Here is a 12,639-nt window from a genome sequence, read left to right as displayed (position 1 = left end):
CATGCTTCACACACTAATATTCTAACACCCATACTTTACACATTAACCCATACCTATAACCCATACTTTGGATATTAGATATTCTACCCATACCTATAACCCATACTTTGGATATTAAATAATCTAACATGTGCTTTGAAAAAAAACTGCTTTTGCTGTGCTGTGAGAATAAGCAACTGTGAAATAAAGCAGCAGAGTATTTGGTAAACTTTTTGTAAAAGTGCTTTTGAAAAAAAAAAAAAAAACAGTATTGTAGTGTTTGGTAAACTTTTATGTAAAACAGATGTGAAAAAAAATCGGTTTTTCAAAGTTGGGTTTTGCAGCTTCTTGTTTTTGGCTTTTTTTCATCCAAAACTATGAAAAAAAACTGAAGCTGAATGTTTACCAAACACAAAAACAGCTTCCAGCTTTTTTTTATACCAATTTTTTTCAAAATCACCTCAGTACCACATTAGGCCTTAAAGGCAACTTGTATTTTAAGCCATCGAATTCGATATGCGTGTATTCTTATCTTTTATCAAATATACGAGCGTATTGGGATTATAATAACTAAGGGTGGATGAGATGACTAGCTGATTTAGCAACACTCAGTCTCTACTTGATTAGAAATGACGGATACATGTTTGTAGCGAGTTCGGTTGATAAGTTGGGGCCGGTCACCATTTGGCGACAATGGTAAGAGTTCCAGGAAGATATAAACATAAACAAAAAGTAGGAGCCAAATCAAAAGACTCACATGAAAATAATATTACCATTTACACTTTCAATGACCAAACTAAACATCGTCTTTAATTTTCCACCGAGGCCCTTCAATAACTCTCTCATATTTCTCCAACTCAATATACTGCCTACCTATATAGTAAATATTCACAAACCTTCCATCTCCCAAAACATTTTACCTTGGCAGTAAATAAAAAAAAAAGTTATTTCTTTTTTCTATAACCTTACCTCTGCAAAATTTCCCGTACTACTCCTCGTTATTGGCCTCTTGAAAATGAATCTTGTCGAGTCAATTCATAGGCTCCATTCTGTGGTATTTGATTCCCAGTATCTACCGTAGTTGCAGGACTTGCTTTCGAGCATAGGAAGAAGAAGGAAGATGTATATATTGTTATGTGCCAAATGCTGCAAATCATTTTATGCACCATTCATGAGAGAGAGAGAAAGAGAGAGAGAGAGAGAGAGAGAGAGAGAAAGAGAGAGAGAGAGAGAGAGAGAGAGAAGAGCGAGAGATTTTCATTATATAACTATACCTGTGCCAAATCCAGTAGCTTTCACTGGTCTCCAGTACCCAGCTACTTGCTGCAATGGCTAATGCAACTAAACCTGCCAGTACAAAACCCCAGCGAAATCTTTTAATAATTGTCTTAATGAGGTTCTTGAGCCATCCCCTAACAGCTTGCAACCTGCGTAATCCGTTTGTATTTCAGAAAAGGGAATGGAATGGATAAGCATAAATACAACTCCACCATAAAAATGTCACTGCAAAAGTTAACGGGCTACCATCAACTTATCTACTAGGGCTATTATACTCATATAGGGTTGGTGCAAATTGTAGATGCCTGCCCAGCCCATGCTAATTTAAAATAACATCGTAGCGTTCCAAGGATACCCACCTCTCAATCATATTTAAGGAGAATCCGGTCGAAAAGGAAAATGACCTAAACTTGGTTGACAATTCTATCAGCCACCCAATAAGAAGAGCCGCGGAGCCAATTACCATTACAAGAATAATATTGGCCGGCCTGCAAAGTTCAGCATGGTTAGATGCATAATGGAATTACTAAAAACCGGCCCAGATTTAAAATGCACGGTAACTATACCTTGTGGCCTTAGTATAAGCCATAAGGGCAGTAAGGATTGCAACAGCAGTGTGTACTGCTCTCTTAAGATCGTCCTCAAATGTGCCTAGGTACACAAATGTGCTCACTACGGCCATGAAAGAGAGCCAGAAGTCCATGAACTGAAATTTCCAAATAACTAATTAATCGCACAGATTTAATGCAATGTATATAACTGCTTAATTACATGATACCAGAACGGATTTGTCAACTTCAAATGCGTCCAGTCTTTTGCCATTACTTGTGTATCCCGTTCTCATTGTTTATTATTTTTACAAGTGTCTTCATAAGTTTGTAACACCAAATCGTTGAGAGAAATATTATCTTTCTATCTCAGTAAAAACAAAAGGTTCGATCAATAGTTATTTCTTTAAGAAGGAAAATAGAGAAAGAAGTGTACCTGTAAGACACCAAAGCCCAGAGGACACCAGGTTCCCACATCACATGCATGATATATTCCGCTTGCAATTCCACTAGATGTAAATATCACCCACTCAGCCAATGCCTGCAAATAGAAATCATGGTCTACTTGTTAAAAGCAAAAAAAGGTTTCCGGTTGGATAATGAAAATCGTCTAAATTCCAGAATTGAGTCAAACCAATATGGCACCAGTTCAGTGTCCACTTAGGATAATCTTATGGAGAGTACTGTAGCAAACTTCAACTAGTAATATATTATTACATTATGTTTGAAGAAGTCTGGTTATTGTGAATCAAAGTTAAAGTATTACCTTCTGTCGAAGGGCCCAAAATGCAGGAAGTGCTGCTGCAGCATTTGACGCAATAAGAAAAATGGATTGCCATACGTGCCCTACGACAATTTTCAGGCAGGGAAATAAGTAAGAGAACAATTGTAGAGCACAATATCAATCTCAGGTAGTTTGCAACGTAAATAATAACTTTGTAGAAAACCACTTCAAACTAACTACATCAGATTCAGGGCCTATGTCAGCCAAACTAAGTAGATACAGTATATAGTTAGACAAGTCTATATTGTTTTCCAAAACATCTTTTTCGCTGAATGATATAAATTTTTGGCAATTTGATCATCTACATTTTATTCTCCAAAATAGCGGGGCTATATTTTTGCACATTTTGTCTTAACACTTTCTATTTCAATTTGCTTCCTGGAGGAAAATCATATTACCGGCTGCAGGACAAACGAACCTCATTCAATGAAAAACAGACTACATTAGCATGTTTCGAACTATGTGCAGAAAAAGTTAAAAAAGGCCAACGGCATAGACAACAATTTTGTATAAGTTCACTGCTGAAATAACACATACCATGAGTTGTTACAAGTTGAATACTACAGTCAAAGCCTCCATGGTTTCGATCACATGAGCAGAAGCTGACAAAAAAAATTAATATTAGAAAACTATACTGTTCGCAATTACTATGGAAAGATTAAAAATTAAGGTGTCAGCTATCTTCCTAATCAAGAAATTTAAAACATAGGTGTTCCGAAAAAGGAAACTGAAGAACACAGTAGATAAAAAACCATAAAGTGAAGAATTAAAAATAAACCTGTATGATGTCAATCCACTGGCATCCAATGCAGTTTCGCATTTTCCATGTGAAGAGCACCTTCTCGGGCATCTTTCAAGTGAAACAGACATGCTAGTCGGAACTTTCAAAGCATCACTGGTGGTGTTGAGATGCTTTAGACCAAAGCTCCAAGTCCCTTCTCTAACGTACAAAATGTAAAAATCGACCTTGTCTTCACTTGAATTATATAAGTTAAAAAACATGGAGCTATCACTACTGCTTGTCCTGTTTGAATAAAAATAGTCCCAGCTAGCAAGAGATGGTAATCCACCGTATCTAGCATATACTTCATAGTTAACCTTTTCATCTGAGTTTAATCGAATGTGCATGTTTCCTCCAGCTGCTCCACGCGGAATGTCCATGACAAAGTAAGTCCATGCTTCTTCTGGTTGTCCACCATGCGAGGAGTTGGTTGAAAGAGGATCAAGAGGAAAATTGGCCGAATCAGGAGACACTTTTTCACTGACGGGTAAATAGTAGTATTCAAAGTAGCTTGAACCTTTCCTCAGTGATGTCTGCAGACAACCATTCTCAGCTTGTCAATAAATCATTCCTGCCAATAAGTTTCTTGAAGCATCAAAAATTAAATTAAATACACAGAAAATGTACAGTCATCTAATATTGCAACATGGTATTAACAATATCAATGTGGAAATCAAACAAATAATCTACCACTTAGAAGAAATTAAAAAATTCATGAACTTTCACAGAAGCAGAAACATATTTATCAGCAAGCCCACCTGAAGGGTGTATATTTCCCTTGTACAATTTGCTCCGGCCTTGCCCTCCGGACATTCAAGCAGTTTTGATTCCAGGGAATAACAAACTTTTGTGTCAGTATCCAGACTCCCTCCAAGCTCCTTTGAAACGTTGAGAGGTAAAATAGTAATATACCAGCTACCGACCTTTGGAAATTGAATGACCAACGGGGATTTGTTTATATTACTGGAATAGTCATGCACAGTTTCTGAAGGTATTGCACCATGCCGTGCATAACACATTAAATTAACATCACTAACATTCTTGGTGTTATTTGAAAACGTTACATTTAACCAAACATCCTTTGCCAAAATTTTCAACTCTTGTGATACTCCCACTACATCCAAAGAGTAGAATGTGGGCTCGCCATCTCCATGACAAGTGCCAAAATTGTTTTTGCATGAAATTACATATTCAAGTGTTTGGTTATACAAACCAGCTTCTGAAGAATTGTCTGCAGCACTGTAACTGTTAGATAGAGCACAAGAAAGTGGGTTAATTGTCTGATTGCAGTCTGGGCCCCACATGGTTAGGGTCGTACATCCTTCCACAGTGATATTGGCACTGAAGGTGTATGATGGTGAGCGATTAATCTGCAATGTTAGCGTAGTAGGCTCAATTAAGAATTCAATGAACATAAACTTCAATACCATCCATTATTAGTGCATTAAGAGCCTTCGATGGAAAAGAAAAAAATGAGACAAAACTACAAAGCCTTTTTCATCTCCAAATACCACGCATTTTTCTTTCTCTATATTTGTTTTGATGTGAGATCTGAACAACAAAACTTCATCGCATACAGTAAACAGGGAACTAATGGTTTCAGGTGCATGACTAACAGCATTCCCAAACAGCAGAGCAAATCAACACAAGAACTATTAAATCTAAAGGATAATAGAACATACCATCTTTGATTGTGTCCTTGTAGGTCCAATTCCATTGAAAAGACCAAAATACCAAACTCCTGGAGAAATCTGAACTACAGTTTCGTAAGACACAGTATATAAACTTTTCTTTGGTATATACAAAAATAAATTTTTTTTGGAAAAAACAAGAAAAGATTCGCAAACGAACTAGTTAATGTTCAAGCAAACTTTCCCTTTCCAAAATTGTACAAAAATAAGTAAAAGGTTTGATGATAGACCTGCTCATTTGTCAACTTGATTGTAAAATTCTTTTGCATAGGATAGCACTGCTCTGAACTCTGAAGAGCTTGTATTCCCTTATAGGAACCATTGTAGAGGGGAGCTAGAACTGCTATATCAGTAAATTCATTCAATGCTATGTTCAATCATTGTTCAAATAGAATTCAAAGTACGATAAAACATGGCACCTGATGATCTAAATGTGTCTACGGAAAAAAAATGACACAAATTGCTTGAGTATACCAGTTGTACTTGTCCTTGATTAACCAGACACAAGGATAAATTCATGTTAAGTAATAGTTGAGAAACACTTTTGACAAAATGGCTCAGCAAGCAGATTTCTTGGGGATTCTTAACGCTAATTCAAAGAGAAGGAAACTAATCAAGGCAGACTCGGCAGTCCTGACTCTCCTAAGGTATCAGTCAAGTTAAACTCTTGTGGAATACTTTTGACATGCATGTTGATCAGAAACGTAAAACTACGGGGGACAAAACATCAGATAGAGCAGAAACACAAAGAAGTACACATGTGGCTAAAGACTACAGAGTAACATTGTTTTACTGACTCTTCAATTTAGTCAAATCATCTAAAGCTCGGTGACATTTACCTGAATCCACTAGAGAAGTGTTAACATCCGGCAGTGGGAGGCTACCAGCTCGGAAGCAAATCAACGGTAACTTAATTTTTGGAACCTTTTCTATGTCTCCAGCAGCCTGAGAATAGTTTGAATCATTAGCAAGAATGCAGAGTAATCATACTATATTCAAGTACAGATTCGATTTACAGGCTTGTTTCTTATGGAAAGGAATGCCAATCGTGAATCCAGAAAACAACTTTCATTTGGGAATCAGCTCCCAGGCAAGTACACAGTATACCTTTCCAGTTTCCATCTCAAATTACTAAGACATTGTTGACAAAAGAAAAGGTGGAAAATTTGAGCCCTGATAAGCATACTTACAAGTTCCACATTCGAAATCATTGCTATCGACATTGACGAGAACCATGGTGGCATTTCAACTAGACCAAGGAAAAACACCAAAACCAGTTAGGAATTGCACAACTAAACATTTTATATATAATTCTGAATACAAATTAAAATTACAATCTTAAACAAATCATTCATCACACGATAATCGAAATAAAATACAAAATACTGAAAATCCACTTGCTTGTGATTCAACTAATCCCAAGTCAACAACTTTCAAACATGATCACATCTAAAGTTAACAACTTTCAGACCAAAATATAGCATAATTCAACAACAAGAAAACCTTAGTCGATGTAATTTACAAATTTCCAACAACTACTGCAAAACAAAACAAGAAAATCCAACTTTTTGACTACGACCCCATCAAATACTACACCCCCATAAACCTCTCAAACCCATAGAAAAAGCGAACAAATCAATCAAATGCTTAGAAGGGTTATCAAAAAGCTAATCATTCACCTCTAATGTATCGAAATCCAGAGGGTCCGATTGTGGTCGGTGGGTAGCTGAAGCTGGAGACAGTGAAGCTGGTGTAAGGACCCAGTTCGCCGTACGAATAGCAGTGGACGAATAAGCAGAAAAAGAGAACGAAAAGACTGAGATTTAAATGGGAAGAGGAACAAAGAATCGAATTCGAAGCCATGGGAGCTTCTGATTCTTGGAACAAAAGATTAGACTAATCAGAATTATTTAAATGGTAAATCGGAGAATTTCTTTGAGTCGCGCCTTTGACTTGCACCAGTCATCCATGGCTACCGGCTGTTTTTTATTTTTATTTTTATTTTTATGAATTTTTTATTATTTATTTATTTATTTAACCTTGGACGGTGAATGAAGGCTGCTGCATACACCCCCTTTGGAGAAAGGAGAAGCGACGGAAACTAATCAATAACAAATCATAATAAGAAGTCTAGGGTTGGGAGAGTTGTTAAGTTACAAGACTAGTCCTCCAAACGTACTATAAATATATCGTTACATAAAATTAATAGTTTCATCAAAAATAATAAAAAAAAATTGAAAGTGATAAGTGAGTTAGACAAACAAAAAATATATTAGGATAAGTTGGGAGAGTTGTTAAGTTACAAGTCTAGTCCTCCAAACATAGTATAAATATATCGTTACATAAAATTAAAAGTTTCATAAATAAATACAAAATATAAGTGATAAGTGAGTTAGACAAACAAAAAATATATTAGGATAAATTTGGTGACACAAATAATGCTTTATAAAGCAATAACTTTATAATATACTAACCTCTTGACACACGTGTACGCGTGACAATTGGCACTTTTGATTTTTTTTTAGGAAAAACAAAATAATAATATATTTTAAAAATAATACTAACTAACCACTGCTTGGCTACTTTAGGATGTTTCCAATTTTATGTTATTTTCAATAATCATATATATTCATGATTGGGAAGAAAATTCCTGATAAAACTGGAATTGAAATACGTGTTAAAACATAAAATAGAGATTATGGGCAAATTTTATTTTATTTTTATAAATTAGAGAACTGACATGATTTGAACCCATACTTTAGTGTAAGAACAACACTCTTCTTTACCAGTGTAGTAGAGGACAATTTGCGCCAATTTTGGTTTGTAATCACAAATATTTTCTTTTAATTTCAGTAAACAATCAGAGATATTTTCTTTCTTATTTTGGAAAATAATCAGAAATATCTTCTTTTAAGTTTACTACATAAAGAAGATGCACGTCAAAATCACAAGAATACAAGATCATCAAAATAAAGAGGATGGCTGTTTTCGACCAAAAAAAAAAAGAGGATGGCCGTACAATTAATTTCAACCGTTGGATGAATAAGTAGCCACCACATGGAATGCATCTAGAAGCTCGATATAAATGGTACGAATTTTTGGATTAAGATATAATAAATGGTAGGGCTTATGGGTAGTGATGATGCTTGTATGCATGAATTTTTGTGATTAGTGGGCCATGATGCAATGCTTATTGTTTATCTCTTGTGTCGGTTTCAAACATTCTTTTTTTTTTATAGACGGTCTCATTGTTTTTTACTTTTACGTTTAGGTTTGGAATTAACTATTTTAATCAAGGTTCTAAAAATCGTTAGACGTTAATCAGACGGTAGGCAGGGATCTAGCGCTTAGGCAGTGGCGAAGCTACTAAGAGGCAGAGAGGGGCGACCGCCCTTCCCCTCACCAGAAAACAAGCCCAGAAGTATTGATTTGCTATGTTGCCGCCCTTCTAGGTGGTTGGAAAACCTACAAGTCCGTGAGGAGCCCATGCTGCTGTGCAGCGCAGGCTACGAACAGGCTCTTTCTTTTTCTTCTTTTTTTCAAAATAGTCAAGCCAAAGAAAGGAGGAATGGAAGTTGCATTTTGCAACTTCTGAAATGGTGCTTCTGGCTCAGTTCCAACAAAGAAGAAAAGAGAGGAAGAAGAAAGACTTTCTCTCTCCCATCCTATCCCACGCGCCCCTTCAAATCATCCAATTTGTTTTGTATTTTTTATAACTATTGTCCAATGCATTTACGCCACCTAGCTTGCAAGTTAGGTGTGGTGTGTCACAGCCCGTCCCGTGATTCTTTTTATCGAGGTTGTGAAATGACGACATTATCCTTGACATTCGTTGGAAGTTTTTGACGTCGGGACACCCTAGTTCGAAGGTGGCCGGTTTTGGTGAAGTTTCCCGACGTGATTTTTGAAGGTTTTGAGACTTCAAAGAGGTATAGCCTTCTTCCCCTCGTGATTTAGGACATTTTGGTGAAAATTTCATGGAAAATGGTTGAGAAATGACAGAGAACAAGGAGATTGAAAAATCTCCAGTTTCCAGGGATCGGAAAAACCAGTCCGGCGACTGAAGGAAGAAGATGACGCGCGTAGGGCGCGTGGGTCCGTGCCCCTCCCGGTGCGTGGGGGCGCGTGCAGCCTCGAAATTTTTTTCTAAAAATATGTCGACGTCCGTGACGTCGAGTAGGTCACTGTGGTATATTCATATACTCAAATTGAGCACCGTATGAGAAGTTATTACGAATTGTCGGTTATGTGTTTTAATTAACATTTTTATAGTTGTTTCGCATATAGGTGATACCTATCCCGAGGACGAGCGCATTCAGGGACGTCACGGGGGTTACGACCCTTCGACTTACCAGTGAATGGGCAGTATTTTCTGTATTTACCAATATACTATTGATTTTTCCCAGAAATTGAATTTAAATGAAAGTATGTTTTTAAAATGCCATGCATGCATATTGTGAATTATATGAATTAGTAATTGATGCATATATATGTGAAAATGTGCTGTGGACGCACAGGTGAGTATCAGGTGAGTTTTATGTTATTCATATGGTTTATTGATGATGTGAATTGCGTTGAGAGCTCATAACCTGCACCCCTGGTGTTAGTGCTTATATTATTCACCCGCACCGCACGCTCACCTTGGATCCAAGTAGGTGCATGTCGTACAGACCATGATAGGGTTCCGACATGCTAGTCGTACAGATCACTAGAGGTGGTTCCGACTAATAGGTGACCTTAGATTATGTGCATAGATGATTGATGAGAGAAGCACTAGAGCGTATTATTACATCATTCTTGTCGTACAGAATACTTCAGGTAGTTCTGACTTATGTGCAGAGTAGTGCCATACAGGTCACCGTGGTGACTCCGGTTGGTTTGGATATTGAGCTATGGAATTAACCGTACAGAACCAACTGCAGGGTCTCCGGTTGATTCATTATGCCACCTGTTATATTGACGCATTCTTAATCTGTTATCGACATTTATGGCATGACATATTTTCTGGGTTTTGATAAAGAATTGTGATTTGAGATACACGAAGATTATATGCATATTATGTTATTTTATGGGAAAGTATACAGATTTTACAGCGAGGGGTTAGAAATGTTTTAAATGAAATGTTTTTAAAAAACTTTGGTTTTACTGACCCACTCAATTTTGTTTTGCGCCCCTCCAGGTTCTAGTTAGCAGCATTGGTGGCCCACGAGGATTCCCACGACGTACTGACAGACTACATAAATGTAGGACTCACCTGCGGGTGTTGTAATTTAGTTATGGTCCTACTTGACTGCACCTAGTACTTGTGCTCTGAATTTGTGTGTTTCACACTTAAACTTACTCTAGCACGTTACTTGGTTATTATTGCTAGTATTTGGTTTTTGTTTATTCGTATTTCTCTTATCTATTACTTCTGCCTCGCACTTTTGGTTACGTCACGCCCACGTGACGCCCAGCACGCCTTGATTCTAGGATCGGGGTGTGTCAATTTGGTATCAGAGCCTAGGTTGCAGTCCTGTATAAATTGTTAATGCTCTAATGATCTTTTGGTGTCTTCTTCAGAACTATGCCGCCTCGTAGGGAATCACGCCGTGCTTCTGAGTCTAATTTCCCTGATATAACTCAATTAGAGGAAGCGATGGCCCATGCCTTTCAGAATGCAATCCGTCCTCCTCCTCCTCAGAGAACACCCCTGAAGACTATGTATAATCTGAAATTGGACCGTTTCATGGGTAATGAGGGTCATGAAGGGGCAAAAAGGTGGTTAGACCATATTGAGAAGACTTTTCAGGTGATGCAGAGTCAAGTGAATCTTCCTGCTAATAGATGGGTTGAGACCACTACTTGGTTTTTGGGGCGAGAGCTAGCAGCTTGGTGGGTAAATCAAACTAAGTTTATGTCACCTAAGATGGCAGCTGACTGGGAAGTATTCAAAGAGAATTTTATGAAAAGATTTGTTCCTCCGGAGTACATTGATCGTAAGAAGCAGGAGTTCACTCAATTGAAGCAAAAGAATATGTCGGCGCATGAGTATTACATGAAGTTTACAGACTTGTCTCTGATGCGAAATATATAAGAACACAAATTAAACCCTCTTTTTATCAATTGTAGTAAAGTATGTAAGTAGGGATCGTTCTAGGTCGGGGATTAGGAGGGATTGCCAAATCACTTAAAAACTGACTCAAAACGTAAAAACAAAGTTTCAAACACTAAACTAGACTCAAAGAATGCAAAACTAAACTATAAAACACCAAAACAAAGCAAAAGACTCAAAACAGCAAATAAACATTCAAAACTGCCTTAAAAACATTTTCTGGGCAGTTTTGAACACAAACACAAATTTGGATGAAAATAGGTTTAAACTTGATTCAAGACACTTAAAAATACAAACTAAATTGATTTCTAACTAATCTAACACTTCAAAATAAATGGGGATTTGGTTTTGACGAAAATTGAAAACAAAAACAAAACTTGTAAATTGAACAGATTCTAAAACGAATTTGGTTGAATTGAAGGGATGGAAAACTAGCTAAGGGGTTCTTCTTCACACATGTCACACTTGCATACAAAACAATTTCTAATCGCAATTCAATAAACCATGAATACTCAACACTCCAAGTTAATTAGGTCCGCTTAAATTAACTTTCAGATTTCCCTTATGTCAATGAATTGGATGGAAAAAGCGCATCGCAATCAAATTATTCCTCAAAAGTTCTCTATATGAAAGCGCATAATAAAGATACAATCAAAGATCATTACGTTCAATGGAAATCATAAGTATTGACGAGGCACTCGTAACTATGAAAGCGCATGAAACTTATGCCAAGAATTTACTTAACACAATTGTGATCAACAACTTTTACTACTTGTGAATATAAGTTCATAACGATTAGGTGAAATTTCCTTATATTCTAGCATTAGATTTATGCATGACAATTAAGCGTGCACTCTCAACCAACACACACAAATCAGTTTAATTCAAATAGATAAGCAAATTGAATCCACAACTTATGAAACGCAATTAGAAGTAATCGAATCATATAGCAAGCATAAAGATGGTTTCGAATCCCCCCCTAGCCAAGGGGGGATTTAGTTCCTCATACGTACAAAACAAAGAGTAGAATTTAAACATTGAAATCAAAGGAAAGGAAACACCTAAAACTTCCAGCAACTCGGACTTGAATGGCATGCACGTTCCAAGGTTCCTCCTCCTCCTCTTTGTCACGGCTCAAGGACTAAGGTCAGGTTTAGGGACTTAGGTATATGGATGAATGAGTATGGAAGGGGGTAGTAGTGTTTAGGGTGGATGGGAGGGTGCGGCAATGGTGTTTTAGGGTCAGGAATTCTGGACTTTGGTGATGAATGGGTGCGGCAATGAACAAGGATGAATTTCTGATGTGAATTGTGAATTATGGTCAGTGGTGTGTGCGGCAAAGGCTGAAAACATGTATATATAGGCCCCAAAAACCTTAGCAAATCAGATTAGGACTTGTGTAATTAAAACCCATCAGGAAAAGGCTTAAAACAATCAGATTTTGAATGGGAAAAAGCCTCCTAGGTGCGGCAGGTAAGGGATAG

At 37.1% G+C, this 12,639-nt stretch overlaps 1 protein-coding gene across 1 annotated transcript; it reads right to left on the bottom strand.

Moving 5' to 3' along the window:
* Positions 1-732: 732 nt before the first annotated feature.
* Positions 733-7,058, bottom strand: LOC126628754 (uncharacterized). Its single transcript, XM_050298550.1, has 14 exons — positions 6,741-7,058; positions 6,252-6,310; positions 5,901-6,006; positions 5,292-5,404; positions 5,053-5,121; positions 4,129-4,740; positions 3,368-3,903; positions 3,127-3,191; positions 2,572-2,651; positions 2,242-2,346; positions 1,824-1,963; positions 1,617-1,745; positions 1,254-1,406; positions 733-1,125 (listed from the first exon to the last, which is right to left on the bottom strand). Exons 1-14 carry the CDS (start codon positions 6,922-6,924, stop codon positions 978-980), a joined length of 2,499 nt encoding a protein of 832 aa, XP_050154507.1. The 5' UTR covers positions 6,925-7,058; the 3' UTR covers positions 733-977.
* Between the last annotated feature and the right edge of the window lie 5,581 nt (positions 7,059-12,639).

This window comes from Malus sylvestris, chromosome 7 (assembly GCF_916048215.2).
Source record: "Malus sylvestris chromosome 7, drMalSylv7.2, whole genome shotgun sequence".
NCBI classification, from domain to species: domain Eukaryota; kingdom Viridiplantae; phylum Streptophyta; class Magnoliopsida; order Rosales; family Rosaceae; genus Malus; species Malus sylvestris.
This window is presented reverse-complemented; position numbering and strand designations above follow the sequence as displayed.

What these genes read in the sequence shown, in the direction of transcription:
- LOC126628754 (XM_050298550.1), bottom strand. Translation starts at nt 6,924, where the DNA reads ATGGCTTCGAATTCGATTCTTTGTTCCTCTTCCCATTTAAATCTCAGT. An exon ending in TCAAGTTGACAAATGAGCAG is followed by an intron (nt 5,122 to 5,291) that starts GTCTATCATCAA and finishes ACTGTAGTTCAG; the next exon opens with ATTTCTCCAGGAGTTTGGTA. An exon ending in GGGAAATATACACCCTTCAG is followed by an intron (nt 3,904 to 4,128) that starts GTGGGCTTGCTG and finishes GGTTGTCTGCAG; the next exon opens with ACATCACTGAGGAAAGGTTC.